Source organism: Triticum urartu, chromosome 1 (assembly GCF_003073215.2).
Source record: "Triticum urartu cultivar G1812 chromosome 1, Tu2.1, whole genome shotgun sequence".
Classification (NCBI taxonomy): Eukaryota; Viridiplantae; Streptophyta; class Magnoliopsida; order Poales; family Poaceae; genus Triticum; species Triticum urartu.
In genome coordinates, this window is record NC_053022.1 from 97,599,030 (window position 1) to 97,616,278 (window position 17,249).

Genomic DNA, 17,249 nt, shown 5'->3' on the forward strand with positions numbered 1-17,249 from the left:
CATGTAACTGTTTTCATGCGTATCAAACTGGGCACGCATAAAATCCGGGTGGAAAAAAAACGGAGGTGGAAGGTGTGCTTATTTTTTCGGATGGAAGGCACCGACCTGTCCTGTTGTCAGGCTCAAGGCGAATTGGTCATCTTGTTACAATCCAACCTCTTTCTTGTTCAGCGAATTTGACCAACACCTTAACTTATCTCATATTTTTTGTTGCATGTCCACGCTTATCCAGGCCGGATCACACGAGAGGTCTAGAGTATATCTCTCGGGATCACAGGAGCAAATTTTATCCTGTTTGACCATATCTCACGGCATGGGTATAGACAAACCCGGAACCTATCTTTGTAACTATCCAGTTATGGAGTAGCATTTGATCGGCACAAAGCAGGTCTATCATCATCCCAAGTCCATGCACCACTTCAGATCTTAGGACACATAATGTATGTTGTAGTAGAAACTCACAGATAACTTATCGTCGCGTCTCGTAGTTGGTTCTGTCCGACTCAGACCTTCTGGACTCGGATCTGACTATGTCGAATCCTACAAAATCTTTTCAAGTCCATATTAACCGGCTAGCATTCAACGCTACATGGTTAGGAAGACCGGACCATCCACTGCATCATATGCTAGTCTAGTTGGTTGCACGTTCACACAGCCATTTTGACTAGAGACCATTTAGCAAAGTCATCATGGAATGCATAGTATCACAAAAAAAGTCGCGTACTTGTTGATACACATCATTGATAATGACCAAAGACTATATTAATTCATAAACACATAGAAAATATCATCATACATGATTGCTTCTAAGGCATATCTCCAACACCGACGGCATGGTCTGAACATCATGCTGCGCTGGTTGGAGCACATCATAGCAACCCCTTGGTGTCGTCGTGTCTCAGGCGAACCGCTGGTTGTAGCTCCGCCATGGATGGTTGCAACTCGTCGTAGCAAGGTCGTAGCATCACCATGGTGCTCTTGTGGCTCGGGGAGTACCGCCGTTTGCAGCTCTGCATCGCCAACATGTTTCGTGCCTTTTCCAACATCACCATATGTTGGTTCTAGCACCCCTTCACGTCGGTTTCTGCACATCCGGTCGTTGTCTCTCGTCTCCCAACGTAGAATCGCCTCCGCCACGTGGTAGGGTGGTCACTCTGGCTCGCGGTAACCCCACCATAGCAGTGATCATTTGCGAGGAGGGGATTGGAGTGGATTTGGGCCCTATGATATTTTTTTCTAAAAGGAAGGGCCCTATGATATGTGGAAGGTAGGAGAGCCATGGCGGAGCTGTGGATTTGATGTGTGGCTCGCCTGAGGAGCAAAGTTTTTTGTGCGCCAGCGAGCAGAACCTAACAGAGACGTGTTGAGAGATGTGAGATTGGGCATGAAGAGCGGCGGGGAAGAGACGCGTGTGCAACAAAAAAAGGATAAGGCAAGAGGTATGTGGTTACACGTAATAGAGCCCCATAGAGCGTCGGTGCATGGGCCCCATAGAGCGACATGGCGAGCATGCGAGCGACCAGCACATGCGCCAGATCGGCCGCCTGATTTATAACATTACACGTAATGTAATGTCCATATCAGGATGAACAAATTCCTTTTTTTTTGTTTGATGATAGGATGAACAAATTCATTTAGAAGGCAATGCAGTCTATCTAACTCTGCCAACATCTTGGAGAGCTTCACTGTATACGACGTCACGATTCCTTGGGTAGGAAGGAAGCTCAAATTATTGAACAAGTCAATCAAGAACAAAAGGAAAATATCACTAGGTACTAGGTAGAAGACCATAACCACACCAAATCTTCCCGGCGACCAGATCATGAGAAGAGTATACTAGTCTATTACTCCCGCCATACCATAATATAAAAACGTCTTTTACACTAGTGTAGTGTATAAAAAAGGGACAATTTGTTTTGGTGTTTGGGTTCAGAGAGCCCGTGTTAGATACAAGATGCTCAAATGCTTGATGGTCGTGCAAAATTTTATGAAGTTTGGGCATCCAAGGAGCTCATGGCAAAAAAATAAAATTCTGGCACGTCAGGAACATTTTAAAACAGCGCTGTGCATGCCCTAATTTGTTTTTTTTTACCATGCACTTCTCGAATGTCCAAACTTCATTAAATTTTGCACAAACATCACACACATGCACATCTTACTTGCAAAAAAAATCATTTATTTTTTTTATTTTTTCCTATTATTAATCATTTTACTGTTTATTAAGGAAGTGGATATTCGATGAAGAACATTGTTATATTATGGGACGGAGGAAGTACCATTTGAAGTGAGAAAGCAAATCCCATAAAGGACCACTATTTGGATATATTATCGTATGAATTTAATTATGGACAAAGTCACAATTCCTTGGGCAGGGAGGAAGCTCGATTCATCAACCAATTCAAGGACAAAAGGAAATTATCACTCGGTTGACCATAACCACACCAAATCTTCCCAAGATCAGATCACGAAAATTGTATAGTACCGTCTACACTATTTGGTTATATTATCTTCCTCTCAATCACTCCCATCACATGTACTATAAGTTATGCTGGTCAAGGTCTGCTTAAGCACGCACTAATTAAAAAACAGAGCTGCTTAATTACAGCTCTGTGTGTGTGAGAAAGAGGGAAGCTGCGTGGGTGAGTGAGAGGGAGAGAGAGATGGGCGGTGCCGTGAAGGTGTACGGGGTGGCGGCGTCTCCGTTCGTCGCGACGGTGCTGCTGTGCCTGGAGGAGGTCGGCGCCGACTACGAGCTCCTCCCCCTCGACATGGCTGCGCGGGAGCAGAGGACCGAGCCCTACCTCTCTCGGAACGTATGTAGAAAGAGAGACAGTTTATAATTTGATTTGAGTATGTTTCTATCTCGCTCCATTTTCGTATGCAAGTTTTCATACGATCCAATCTCGCAGCCTTTCGGCAAGATCCCGGCGTTGGAGGACAGGGAGCTGACTATATTCGGTATGAAATTCACATACTCGCTCACGAACCAATTCATAGCAGCATACAAACTGTAATTAGATTTTCAATTGATCCACACACCGGTGATATTACCTCAGAATCGCGCGCGATTTCTCGGTACGTGCTCCGCAAGTACGGAGGCACCGGCGCCACCGATCTCCTACGGGCATCCAGCCTCGAGGAATCGGCCATGGTGGACGTGTGGATGGAGGTGGAGGCCCACCAGTACCAGCCGGCCATAGCCAACATCGTCCGGCAGTGCGTCATCCTGCCGTTCATCGGCGGCGCGCGAGACCAGGCCGTCGTCGACGAGTACGTCGGGAAGCTGGAGAAGGTCCTCGACGTGTACGAGGCGCGGCTGTCCAGCTCGCCGTACCTCGCCGGGGACTTCTTCAGCCTCGCCGACCTCGTCCACTTCGGCTTCACCTACTGCCTCGTGGCCGGCACCGAGTACGCGACGCTGCTGGAATCGCGCGCGAGCGTCATGGCGTGGTGGGGGCGGATCATGACCAGGCCGGCGGTGAGGAAGGTGGCGCCGCTAATCCACCTCGGACTGAAGCTATCTTCGCCAGCATAAGTTGAATACCGTGAATTCAGTTTATATATGTATTTCAATTGGGTTTTATTATTTTTCATGTCTAGGGACACGTTGAGAAATAAATGTTTGTTCATATATATAAGTAGTACTTCCTACGGAAAAAACATAAAAACATTTAGATCACTATTTTAATAATATAAAGGCTTTTATATTTCTTTATGGAGAGAGTGCTACATATAAATAAGACTAGCAGAAAAAGTGAGGTGCACTAAACTCATCATCGAGTCTGACAGTATAACGGCGTTGGAGGCTATCTCTCATCCCAATGCTTATATTCGAACTGATGTTTCAATCATTACAAGCCATGGAGTTGCTAGCATCAGTCTTGTCCACTAGCAGAGAAGCAAATATTGCCAAAAAAAAATTTCCTCCACGTTTTATATTATAAAGCAAACATCACCACATGCATCTTAACGAGCCGAATAAACACACACCACCACAACACACACCGAACACATCCAAGTCTAGATACAAAGGTGCCGAGCACCATCACATCACTCGGACACAACCAAGCAAACATCATATGAGCTACGACGAACCACTTGGAGCCACCGAGGGGGTGAGATGGACATGACGAAGTAAGGACTCCAAGACGGTGCCTCCCAGAAGGGCACGACCACGGATAGCCGCCACCGTCCGATCCGCAGATCAAGTTTTCACCCGGAGCGACGCAGGGGGTGGGAGCACCACGACGGAGCCTTCAAGAAGGATACGACGTCCACGGACGCCGCCACCGACGGCCAGAAACTGGGCAAGTGATGAACCCCGGTGCTCGCACCCCACCGACACACCCCTGCTCCGCCAACCACCCACAGCCACGTCCCCCGCAAAACCATGGCTGCCCGCCCGCACCTGGGACGCAGGTTCAGCCCACGAACGCCACGCCTCCCGTCGCCAGGGCCGCCGCCCAACATCCAGACACCCCCAAGACCATCCAAAGAGATCAACTTTGCGCCAAAAGAACACCACTGACCGACGAATCGCAGCATACATCCTGCCTTGAACATCACCAGAGCTGCGACGGCCAACAGGCGGCCGGGGAAAGGGGCGGACGCATCCGGACCGGCACACTCCTGTGCCAGTGACGGGGGCCCAAGCACGTCGGCGCCGCCCATCCCTCCAGCCAGCCTCCCCACCGGACACACCCCTGTGCCACCCCACCTCGGCGGCCGACGCAGCACGACGCAAGGCCACCGACGCAGACCCGACCACCGACAAGGGGGACCCCAAGCATAGCCGCTGAACGCCAAGAATACTCACCGGGGAGCCCATCTGCCCTGTCGTCGTCGTCCAGCCAGCGGGACGACTGGATCCCGACTAGCACGCCCACCAGCCACCGCCGCTGCGCCTCCACCACCACCAGCCGAGGCCACGGTAGGGGCGGACGCCCGCAGCGCACGCTGTCCACGGCCCTCACCGGCAGGGCCCAGATCTGGCCGAACGCCTGTAGGATCTAGAAGTAGATGTGTCTAGAGGGGGGGTGATTAGACACTTAATGCTAAAGTTGCAATTTTTAAGCTTTTTCGGTTTAAGTGGAGTTTAGGCACAATTTCAACACACACAATACATATCAAGCAAGCATGCAAAGAGTATATGAGCAGCGGAATGTAAAGCATGCAACTTGCAAGAATGTAAAGGGAAGGGTTTGGAGAATTCAAACGCAATTGGAGACATGGATGTTTTTCCCGTGGTTCGGATAGGTGGTGCTATCCTACATCCACGTTGATGGAGACTTCAACCCACAAAGGGTAACGGTTGCGAGAGTCCACGGAGGGCTCCACCCACACCCACAAAGGGTAACGGTTGCGCGAGTCCACACAGGGCTCCACCCACGAAGGGTCCACGAAGAAGCAACCACCCACAAAGGGTCCACGAAGAAGCAACCTTGTCTATCCCACCATGGCCATCGCCCACACAGGACTTGCCTCACTAGCGGTAGATCTTCACGAAGTAGGCGATCTCCTTGCCCTTACAAACTCCTTGGTTCAACTCCACAGTCTTGTCGGAGGCTCCCAAGTGACACCTAGCCAATCTAGGAGACACCACTCTCCAAGAAGTAACAAATGGTGTGTAGGTAATGAACTCCTTGCTCTTGTGCTTCAAGTGATAGTCTCCCCAACACTCAACTCTCTCTCATAGGATTTGATTTGGTGGAAAGAAGATTTGAGTGGAAAGCAACTTGGGAAGGCTAGAGATCAAGATTCATATGGGTAGGAATGGAATATCTTGGTCTCAACACATGAGTAGGTGGTCTCTCTCAGAACATATGAGTTGGAATGGTGTATGTGTTCTGATGGCTCTCTCTTCGAATGAAGAGGAGGTGGAGGGGTATATATAGCCTCCACACAAAATCCAACCGTTACACACAGTTTTCCAATCTCGCTGGGACCGAATCAACAAACTCGGTCGGACCGAAAAGGTAAACCTAGTGACCGTTAGAGATTTCGGTGGGACTGACTGGATCAACTCGGTGGGACCGATGTGCTAGGGTTAGGGTAAATCCAAAACTCGGTTTGACCAATTACTCAAACTCGGTGGGACCGATTTGGGTAATAAGTGAAACTGAGATTTGGCCAAGCAAACTCGATGGAACCGATTGCATATCTCGGTGGGACCGAGAATATTGCAATGGGTAACAGAGAGTTTGCAAGCCCATCTCGGTGAGACCGAGATCCCATCGGTGAGACCGAACTGATTAGGGTTTGGCAGTGGCTTATGACAAGTAAAACTCGGTGGCGCCGGATAGGAAGAATCGGTAGGACCGAGTTTGGCATAGGGTTTAGGTCATATATGGAAGTGGGAAAGTAGCTGAGGGTTTTGGAGCATATCACTAAGCACATGAAGCAAGAGGCTCATTAAGCAACACCTCATCCCTCCTTAATAGTATTGGCTTTTTCTAAAGACTCAATGTGATCTTGGATCACTAAAATGTAAAATGAGGAGTCTTGAGCTTGAAGCTTTAGCCAATCCTTTGTCCTTAGCATCTTGAAGGAGCTCCCACAACCTTTAGTCCATGCCACTCCATTGTTGAACTTATCTGAAACATGCTAGATCGAGATGTTAGTCCAACAAGAGATATGTTGTCATCAATTATCAAAACCACCTAGGGAGCACTTGTGCTTTCAATCTCCCCCTTTTTGGTAATTGATGGCAACATACATCAAAGCTTTAGATAAAGATATAAAGAACAACAAGTAAAGCTTTGGAAGGACATGTAACAAGCATAGGCTCCCCCTACATGTATGCACTCATGTAAATATGAAATATAGAGGCATGTGAGAGCATAACCATGACAGAGTAGGCAATGTGTTACATGCATCTTGGCCATATGCATCAGAGCAAAAGATTATCAAGGAAAATACCTTCATGCTCATGAGTCCTTCTTGCAAACAGTATGTACATAAGCAAGAACTCCTCATACTCATGATTTTGATGCATATACTTACCTTGTGGTCTTGAGTTGGCTTAGGATGGAATGAACCTGCACAAACAAGGTTAGATAACACAGGTACATCCACTAGTCAGAGCAAACAAAAGAAACCACAAGAATAGCAAGACTGGGATGACATGTAGAGAGTGAGTACAAGGTACCACATTGAATTCAACATGTCCCCAAGAATAAAGATATGCAATGAATTTGACTGATTTCTTTCCCTTAGGTGTCTTGCTCCCCCTGAATCTTACATGGGATATTGGGAGAAGATAGGGAACAGAAAATCAGAGCTGAAAGATACAAATGGAACTTAATTCAAATGAGTACATATGAACATGTCTTTCCCCCAAAAGGACATGTGGTATCTCTCCTCTTGAACATCAAGCATCTGGGATCCTTGAGACTTTCACTCCCCCTTGAGCTTTGATGTGATCTCTTTCTCCCCCTTTGATATCAATTTCCAAGAAGGTTTTTCCTGGAATCCATCGACTAGGTTTGGTCCTTGAGATTCAGCACAAAGCAGAGGATAAAATTGTGATGCTTGTAGAGGACAAGATTCATTGAGTGGAGCTGGATCAGAAGAAATGTAGAACAAGTGGCAATCTTGTTTTTCTGATTGCAAAGTCGGTGGCACCGAGTGGCACATTTCGGTGGTACCGAAAAGATTCAGTTGGACCGAAAATTGCAAGTCGGTGAAACCGGGTTTACACAGAGAAAAACACTTGTCACCTCAGCTCACTAGACATGTAGGATCTCACAAAGATTTGCAATGAATTTCCTAAAGGATTTGCAAGGAATTAAGTGCAGAAAATGCAGAACAAAAACAAAGAAAAAAGAGAAGAAACTGAAAGATCTAGATGAAGTTTTTTTTGTTTTTGAAAAAGGAGAGAGAAAATAAACATGCATGAGACAAATGCAATAACACAAAGAAAGAACACAAGAGAGCTTCATCTAGAGTTGGGCGGTGACATAGTCACCTATGTTAGAGTATATTGACTTAGGAGTCAAGTGGGAACACTTGATCATAGGTCATACTCATCGTTTAAGCTCAAAATGGGGTTACCATCTTTTGTTTAAGCATCTTGATGTATTCATATCTTGTTGAGTTGCTTTGACTCATGTCTTGAAGTAAAGCTTCTCTAAGATGGAATAACATACCTTGGGTGGTGGTGTGGTTCTTGCTCATGTAGTTGAACTTGTGTGGGTGCTCATGGTTGATGTAGCTCATCAAGAGTTGGGAGCACCACTTGGAGTTTGAGTTCATCTACCTACATGGGTTAGTTCTTGCAAGGAAGAGCACTTGTGTATCCAAAAATGACAATCATGAGGCTTAACATAGAATTTGTCAAAGGATATGTTTGAATGGTTTTGTGCTTCCTTGTCTTCAACCACTATTGTGTAGAGTCTTGGTCTTGTAGAGATTGCTCAAGATGTGAGTGAGTCGCAATCTCATGGAATTAGATTCAACCAAGCACCTACATGGGTTAGACAACATGCAAGTGCAAATATATCCAAGACATAAGATAGTTATCATAAGAGATATATCATGGATTAGTCATAAGCTCATGTCTTGCATGTATCCAATGGAGTTTCTACTCCAAGTTCGAAGCATCAATGATGTTCAATTCTCCTCTCAACCTGCAAAACACTTTCTCATCAAGTGGTTTAGTGAATATATCCGCTAATTGCTTATCGGTGCGAACATGCTTAAGATTGATGTCACCCTTAGCAACATGATCTCGAATGAAATGATGACGAACTTCAATATGCTTAGTTCGAGAATGTTGTACAGGATTATGACCAATTTTGATAGCACTTTCATTGTCACAAAGAAGTGGAACATGTTTCACATAAATCCCATAATCTTTAAGAGTTTGGGTCATCCAAAGTAATTGAGCACAACATGAACCAGCGGCAATGTATTCTGCTTCGGCGGTGGATAAGGATACCGAGTTTTGTTTCTTGGAAGACCAATACACAAGAGATCTACCAAGAAATTGACAAGTACCCGAAGTAGACTTTCTATCAACCTTGTCTCCGGCATAATCCGAGTCAGAATAGCCAACAAGATCAAAAGAAGACCTCTTAGGATACCAAATGCCAAAATTTGGTGTATGGATTAAATATCTCACTATCCTTTTCACAGCCTTAAGATGACAATCTTTAGGAGCAGCTTGATATCGTGCACACATGCACACACTTAGCATAATATCGGGACGTGAAGCACATAGGTATAACAATGAATCAATCATAGAGCGATAAACCTTTTGATCAACCGGTTCACCATCTTTGGTTAAATCATTATGTCCACTAGTAGGCATGGGTGTAGACATACCTTTGCATTCTTGCATATTGAACTTCTTGAATAAGTCCTTGGTGTACTTTGTTTGAGAGACAAATGTACCTTCCTTAGTTTGCTTGATTTGCAACCCGAGAAAGAATTTGAGTTCACTCATCATAGACATCTCAAACTTTTCTGACATTAGCTTTCCAAACTTTTCACTAAAGAGAGGGTTAGTTGAACCAAATATGATATCATCAACATAAATTTGGCATACAAATAGTTCTCCATTAACCCTTTTAGTAAAAAGAGTAGAATCAATTTTACCAATTTCAAAACCACTTGTAGTAAGGAACTTGGTCAAGCATTTATACCATGCTCTAGGAGCTTGTTTAAGACCATAAAGAGCTTTGTGAAGTTTGTAAACATGATTTGGTTTCTTAGGGTTGATAAAGCCGGGAGGTTGTTTGACATAAACTTCCTCCTCTATTTCACCATTTAGAAAAGCACTTTTAATGTCCATTTGGTACAAGGTGATATTATGATGATTAGCATAGGAAAGTAAGATGCGAATGGACTCAAGTCTAGCAACGGGAGCATACGTCTCACCATAGTCCATACCTTCGACTTGTGTGTACCCTTGGGCGACGAGACGTGCTTTGTTGTGAACCACTTGTCCATCTTCATCTTGCTTGTTGCGAAACACCCATTTGGTACCAATGATGTTGTGGTTGTTATCAGGCTTCTCGACCAATGTCCAAACTTGGTTTCTCTCAAAATTATGTAGCTCTTCATGCATAACGTTTATCCAATCCGGATCTTCCAATGCTTCTTCAATCTTCATAGGTTCAATGCTAGAGATGAATGAATAGTTTTCACAAAAGTTAGCTAAACGAGTTTTTGAGCGAGTGATTCTCCCGGTTTGTATATCATTGAGGATTTGCTCGACGGGATGATCTTTGGCAATTCTTGCTCGAACTCGTGAGAGCTTTTTCTTGGGTCTTCGTTGAACATCTTCTTCATCTTGTTCTTCTTCTTGGCCTTCTTCATTGTTGACGTCGTCGTTCTCTTGTCATGGTGGAGAAGGAGGTTGTTGATGTTCGTCTTGACGTATTTCCTCGTTTTCTTCATCTTGGTGTGTCCCATTTGTGGATGCTTCCGTGTCGATTCTTGGTTCACCTTGTCGTGAAGTAGAGGCTTCCACTTGGACGGATGAAGTACTCTTTTTCACCTCCATTGGACGAATTTTGCCAATGGACAAGTCTTGAATTGCTTCTGAAGGGTCTTTGTCTCCTACATCAATTGGCAATTGCTCTACTTGCGAGCCATTAGATTCATCAAACTTCACATCTACCGTCTCTTCAACCTTTCGGGTGAAATTGTTGTAGACACGGTAAGTGTGAGAGTTTGAGCCATAACCAAGTAGAAAACCTTCATGAGATTTAGGAGCAAACTTTGAACGACGATGCTTATCAAGAATGTAGCACTTTGAGCCGAATACTCGAAAGTATCCAACTTGGGGTTTGTTACCGGTGAGAAGCTCGTATGCCGTCTTGCCAAGTAGCTTGTGAAGATATAAGCGATTTGTTGCGTGACAAGCTGTCTCAACCGCTTCTGCCCAAAAGTGCTTTGGCGTCTTGTATTCATCAAGCATCGTTCTTGCCATTTCGATGAGCGTCCGGTTCTTCCTCTCAACAACTCCATTTTGTTGAGGTGTGTACGTAGCCGAGAACTCATGTGAAATCCCTTCTTCGTCAAGAAAGGTGTCCACATTTGCGTTCTTGAACTCCGTTCCATTGTCACTCCGAACCTTCTTGATCTTCACATCAAACTGATTTTGGGCCTTCCTAGCGAAGTTTCTGAAGATCTTCTGGACCTGCGACTTGTCATTAAGAAAGAACACCCACGTAAATCTTGAAAAATCATCAACTATAACTAGACCAAAAGAATTTCCACCGAGACTCTTGTAGGCGTTGGGACCAAAAAGATCCATGTGAAGTAGCTCGAGTGGCCTCCTTGTGGTCATGATGTTCTTCACGGGATGTCTTCCTCCAACCTGTTTACCTGCTTGACAAGCACTGCAAAGTCTATCCTTATCAAATATTGACATCGTTAACTCCAAGGATATGATTTCCTTTAATAAGCTTGTCAAGGTTTCTCATGCCAACGTGACCTAGTCGTCTATGCCACAACCAACCTTTTGAGGATTTAGCAACAAAGCAAGTTTTAGGTTGTGCCTTTTTAGAGAAATCAACAATGTAAAGATCACCTCTACGCATACCCGTAAAGACCATTTTATGATTGTCTCGACGAAATACTTGGCAATCTACCTCTGTAAATAGGACATTCAAACCGAAATCAGCAAGTCTAGATACTGAAAGTAAGTTGTAGCCAAGAGATTCAACGAGCATGACATTTTGAATGGAACTATCATGTGAGATGGCCACCTTACCAAGGCCAACCACTTTACCCTTTGAATTATCACCAAAGGCGACATATTTTCGAGGGCCGTCATTTTCAGCAAGCTCACAAAACATCTCTTCATCTCCGGTCATATGATCAGTACATTCACTATCAAGAACCCATTCCTTTCCTCCTGATTCATATCCCCGAAGATTTGCCATAAGACCAAAATGTCTCATTGCATCATCAAGATCGAAGTCACTATCATCATCATCATAATATTCATGTTCATCATGATCTTGTGACTCATCATTTCCTAGAGAGGGTAATTCATTAGATAAATGATCATCAAAGTGGTCACTTTTATGAATTCTTATAGCTTTGAATATGATATCATTAATGATTCCAACATCTCCTTTAGCATGCTTAAGATTGGTAAGTTCAAATAGACAATTACCAAAACTAGGATCACTAGAGTTCATCTTACTCAAGGCAATAGATTTATGGAGAATTTCATCCAAAGTTTTCAAGGAATGATCGGGAAATCGTTCCTCAAGAAATTTCCATATAGTATAGGCACAATTTTGAGTAGGCAAACTAGTAATCAATTTTTTGGGCAATCCTCTAATGATGAGCTCAATAGTTCTAAGATTGCGAATCATGTCAATATCTTCATCTAGGGTAGGATGCAAAGGATCAATATGAGATGCACAAGGGCTAGCAATATACTTGTTCAAATGATATTGATTGAAGATTACAAGCATCTCATTTTTCCACTCATGAAAATACTCTCCATCAAGAATAGGCACTCTATGTCTAAGACTCCCTAATGTAGACACATCCATCTTCCTCCAATGGTGATTAAACCAAGGCAATGGAGACTAAAGCTCTGATACCATTTGTAGGATCTAGAAGTAGATGTGTCTAGAGGGGGGTGATTAGACACTTAATGCTAAAGTTGCAATTTTTAAGCTTTTTCGGTTTAAGTGGAGTTTAGGCACAATTTCAACACACACAATACATATCAAGCAAGCATGCAAAGAGTATATGAGCAGCGGAATGTAAAGCATGCAACTTGCAAGAATGTAAAGGGAAGGGTTTGGAGAATTCAAAGGCAATTGGAGACATGGATGTTTTTCCCGTGGTTCGGATAGGTGGTGCTATCCTACATCCACGTTGATGGAGACTTCAACCCACAAAGGGTAACGGTTGCGAGAGTCCACGGAGGGCTCCATCCACAAAGGGTAACGGTTGCGCGAGTCCACACAGGGCTCCACCCACGAAGGGTCCACGAAGAAGCAACCACCCACAAAGGGTCCACGAAGAAGCAACCTTGTCTATCCCACCATGGCCATCGCCCACACAGGACTTGCCTCACTAGCGGTAGATCTTCACAAAGTAGGCGATCTCCTTGCCCTTACAAACTCCTTGGTTCAACTCCACAATCTTGTCGGAGGCTCCCAAGTGACACCTAGCCAATCTAGGAGACACCACTCTTCAAGAAGTAACAAATGGTGTGTAGGTAATGAACTCCTTGCTCTTGTGCTTCAAATGATAGTCTCCCCAACACTCAACTCTCTCTCATAGGATTTGGATTTTGTGGAAAGAAGATTTGAGTGGAAAGCAACTTGGAGAGGCTAGAGATCAAGATTCATATGGTAGGAATGGAATATCTTGGTCTCAACACATGAGTAGGTGGTTCTCTCTTAGAACATATGAGTTGGAATGGTGTATGTGTTCTGATGGCTCTCTCTTCGAATGAAGAGGAGGTGGAGGGGTATATATAGCCTCCACACAAAATCCAACCGTTACACACAGTTTTCCAATCTCGCTGGGACCGAATCAACAAACTCGGTCGGACCGAAAAGGTAAACCTAGTGACCGTTAGAGATTTCGGTGGGACTGACTGGATCAACTCGGTGGGACCGATGTGCTAGGGTTAGGGTAAATCCAAAACTCGGTTTGACCAATTACTCAAACTCGGTGGGACCGATTTGGGTAATAAGTGAAACTGAGATTTGGCCAAGCAAACTCGGTGGAACCGATTGCATATCTCGGTGGGACCGAGAATATTGCAATGGGTAACAGAGAGTTTGCAAGCCCATCTCGGTGAGACCGAGATCCCATCGGTGAGACCGAACTGATTAGGGTTTGGCAGTGGCTTATGACAAGTAAAATTCGGTGGCGCCGGATAGGAAGAATCGGTAGGACCGAGTTTGGCTTAGGGTTTAGGTCATATGTGGAAGTGGGAAAGTAGCTGAGGGTTTTGGAGCATATCACTAAGCACATGAAGCAAGAGGCTCATTAAGCAACACCTCATCCCTCCTTGATAGTATTGGCTTTTCCTAAAGACTCAATGTGATCTTGGATCACTAAAATGTAAAATGAGGAGTCTTGAGGTTGAAGCTTTAGCCAATCCTTTGTCCTTAGCATCTTGAAGGAGCTCCCATAACCTTTAGTCCATGCCACTCCATTGTTGAACTTATCTGAAGCATGCTAGATCGAAATGTTAGTCCAACAAGAGATATGTTGTCATCAATTATCAAAACCACCTAGGGAGCACTTGTGCTTTCAACGCCGCCGTCGGAGCCCTCCGCGCACCACCTCCGCTGCAGCCCCTTTACGCCGCCGCCCACAACCCGCGGCGCCGCCGCCAGCTGCTGCCGCCACGCCGCCGCGCCCCGAGCGGATATAAGAGCTGACTGCCTGGCAAAACACTGTTTTTGCATTAATAAGTTTGAATCTTGGAAATCAAATATCCTTAACTTTATTCTCCATCGGTATGTAAATGACCTTGCTATTATTTGATTAACAAAATTGTTATGATCAAAACTATATATAAATAAGACTAGCAAAAGAGTTCATGCGCTGTAACGGAAAAAGAGTGTCCCTAATCCAATAACCATGATTCAAGACCCCAATAGATCAACTTTCATTATTTCAACATGACATGCCATTTGTGTTGCCGCTTATCCTTCTTTCCACCTTCGTTGACGGTGGCCTCAATTCTCACACAGTCATAATGTGTTTGAATGTAATCAATCCTAAGACATCTCTCTCGGCATAAGATGGGAAATCTGCTTTGTTTTTCACCCCGCGAGGTTTTGCTGAGGCATGCATGTGTGGCCATAGATGATTTCTTTCGTTCTAATCTCAGTAGGTCCACGTATTTTATATTAACATGACATCCCATCCTTTCCACCCTCGCGACGATGACCTTAGTGCTAACACAGTCACAACGTGTTTGAATATGGGCAATCCTAAGGTCTCTCTCTCTCTCTCTCGGCATAAGATGAGAAATCTATTTCCGTTTCCATCTTGTGAGGTTTTCGCCGAGGCATGGATGTGTGGCTATAGATGATTTCTTTCATCTCCAATCTGATTTTGTTGAGGTGTTCATTTTCAATCCAAATCGACGTCGATGCGAAACAAAGAGGATCGTGCGCTATTTGATTATGGTTGTAGCCAAAAAATATTTAAAAAATTATTAACGCATAAAATAACATCATATTAAGATTTTACACATTTTTCTAATCGAAATCCAAGCATATCGGATGGCGAAAGAGGAAATGCAGACCCATGTGGCCGCTATTGGGTCGAGCGTGTCCTTCCTGTTTTTGAGAAGATTTTATTCGTTTTTTCCCTTTTAATCTCTATCGGTTTTGCTTTTTTTTTAAAAAAATCCTGTTTGTTTTCATGTCTGTTTAGGAAACCCTAGCCGCCTTTTCTATCGCGAGAGTTGCAAGGAGAAAACTCTTTTTCTTAGATAATGACACACAATCCGTCGATTAATATTACTTCCTTCATATCACAACTAAAGTGGGGCTTTACACGGGCCTTCAGTCAAAATCTTAGATCAAATATCATTTAATTGTTTACATTTTCAATTTGAAAATCATGTGTATAGATTTGCCTCAAACAATATTATTTTTGAGAAGTGGAAAATATTTAATATTATCTATTATACTTTTATTTGTGAAGGGATGGGGTAGATTATTGTACTATTCTTAGTTTTTACACGAATATATTCAATAAAAGGTGATCGATGTTATTGTAATCTCAAAAAAGGCGTCGTATCTAATGCATCCGGGATGCTTCGTGAATCCCTGTATCCGCCGACTCCTCGACCGGCCGATTGCCATCCCACGCACGCGATCAAAATCTCCAGGGATTTGCAAAGAAACGTCCGCAGCAACTCTTAGTTAAGCCTGCCATTTTGCTAATAACCCCTCAGCCGGAATACCTCTGCTAATCCCCGCTCGTCTCCCTCCCAATCCCTAATCACGGCTCAATCCCTCCATGGCGGCACATACATCGGACCCATGAATCCTTGAACGGCAGCAGCGCATGCCCACCTCTGCGTTTGTCCGCCTCAAACGGCTCCATGGCCTGGTGATCCCAACAATGATGGCCGCCCTTGGCCTGCCTCCACGTTTGTTCGCCTCAAATTGCTGAACGCCCTCGGTGATCCGTTCGGCAGCCGTGGCGGGATCCACCACGTTTGGCGTACCACCGCGCTCGTCCACCTTCTTGCCGGTCCGCCGCCGGCCGCAACCTGCACGCCATCTACCGCACTGCACCTGCATCCAGTCGGTTGCTGCTCCACCTGACGACCTCCGACTGCTGCACGACTCGTGTGGGAAGCGAGCACAGCTCGTTGGATAGCAAACAAGGACCACGTTCTAAATTTTATTGTTCCTGTTTAATGTTTCCAGTACATGCGGATTGTAGCTTGTGAGTTTATCCATTGCAGACTGCTTGTGAGTTCAAAGACAAGAGAATGTACCTTGGTGTGAATGCACAATTCAGAAATAAACAAATTTCGTATTGCCCTGATGATTTTGTGGTGTTCTGTGATATGTGATGCAACATAGTTAAACGACGGCATAGTATAACTAGGTGCTTATCATTCCTTGTGATTCTGCATTCTTATTTGTCCTTTACGTATGCACAAACAAGAAGATGTTGCTTCTGCTGCAACCTTCCCAAGCACTGTCAAAATTCTGAACACCTACCATTGTTTAATTTCTTTTGTTGAATGCTATTGTGGAGGTGGACGTGGGTTTGCCAACTGAGTTGTTCCCTGCCTGATTCATATGCTACTGTTAAGCTTTCAAACTTGAAACATACTGCTGCTGGTAAAGACATCTGGTAATAATTGACGACTCAATGAACTCGATGCCTATACTATTATACAACTGAATAAAGGGATGTACGCTCACAGTCTCGCAAAGTTTCTTGTACATTTATATTCTCCTGGGTGATAGCTGCTAATTGTTTGCATAAAAGAACAGAGCATGCTTCAGGTAAATGTGAACATGATGTAAGCTGGTGCTCTTGCAGATTGCTACACTCCATTCAATACACATCAAGCCAGAGTAAATAAAAGGAAGACAGTTTGACAGAACACATAATTTCATCGATTACAATAATCCAGTGCATGGAGAAATAAACAGTAATAAGTCATATAAATTCATGTTTTGTAATAGACTAAGGCCATCATAGAATGCCATTTGGCTTCATCTGTTGCACAATCTCGGTTCCTTTGCCTTGAACTTTTTTGCTAGGGAAATTGC

The 17,249-nt window shown here is 44.3% G+C and overlaps 1 protein-coding gene across 1 annotated transcript; it reads left to right on the forward strand.

Moving 5' to 3' along the window:
* Positions 1-2,533: 2,533 nt before the first annotated feature.
* LOC125550285 (glutathione S-transferase 4-like) lies at positions 2,534-3,715 on the forward strand. The gene is made up of 3 exons (XM_048713252.1): positions 2,534-2,813; positions 2,910-2,958; positions 3,057-3,715. Exons 1-3 carry the CDS (start codon positions 2,661-2,663, stop codon positions 3,533-3,535), a joined length of 681 nt encoding a protein of 226 aa, XP_048569209.1. The 5' UTR covers positions 2,534-2,660; the 3' UTR covers positions 3,536-3,715.
* Positions 3,716-17,249: the final 13,534 nt, after the last annotated feature.

Coding starts and splice junctions, on each gene's coding strand:
- LOC125550285 (XM_048713252.1), top strand. CDS start 2,661: ATGGGCGGTGCCGTGAAGGTGTACGGGGTGGCGGCGTCTCCGTTCGTC. Junction 2,814..2,909: donor AGCCCTACCTCTCTCGGAAC/GTATGTAGAAAG, acceptor CCAATCTCGCAG/CCTTTCGGCAAGATCCCGGC. Junction 2,959..3,056: donor CAGGGAGCTGACTATATTCG/GTATGAAATTCA, acceptor ATATTACCTCAG/AATCGCGCGCGATTTCTCGG.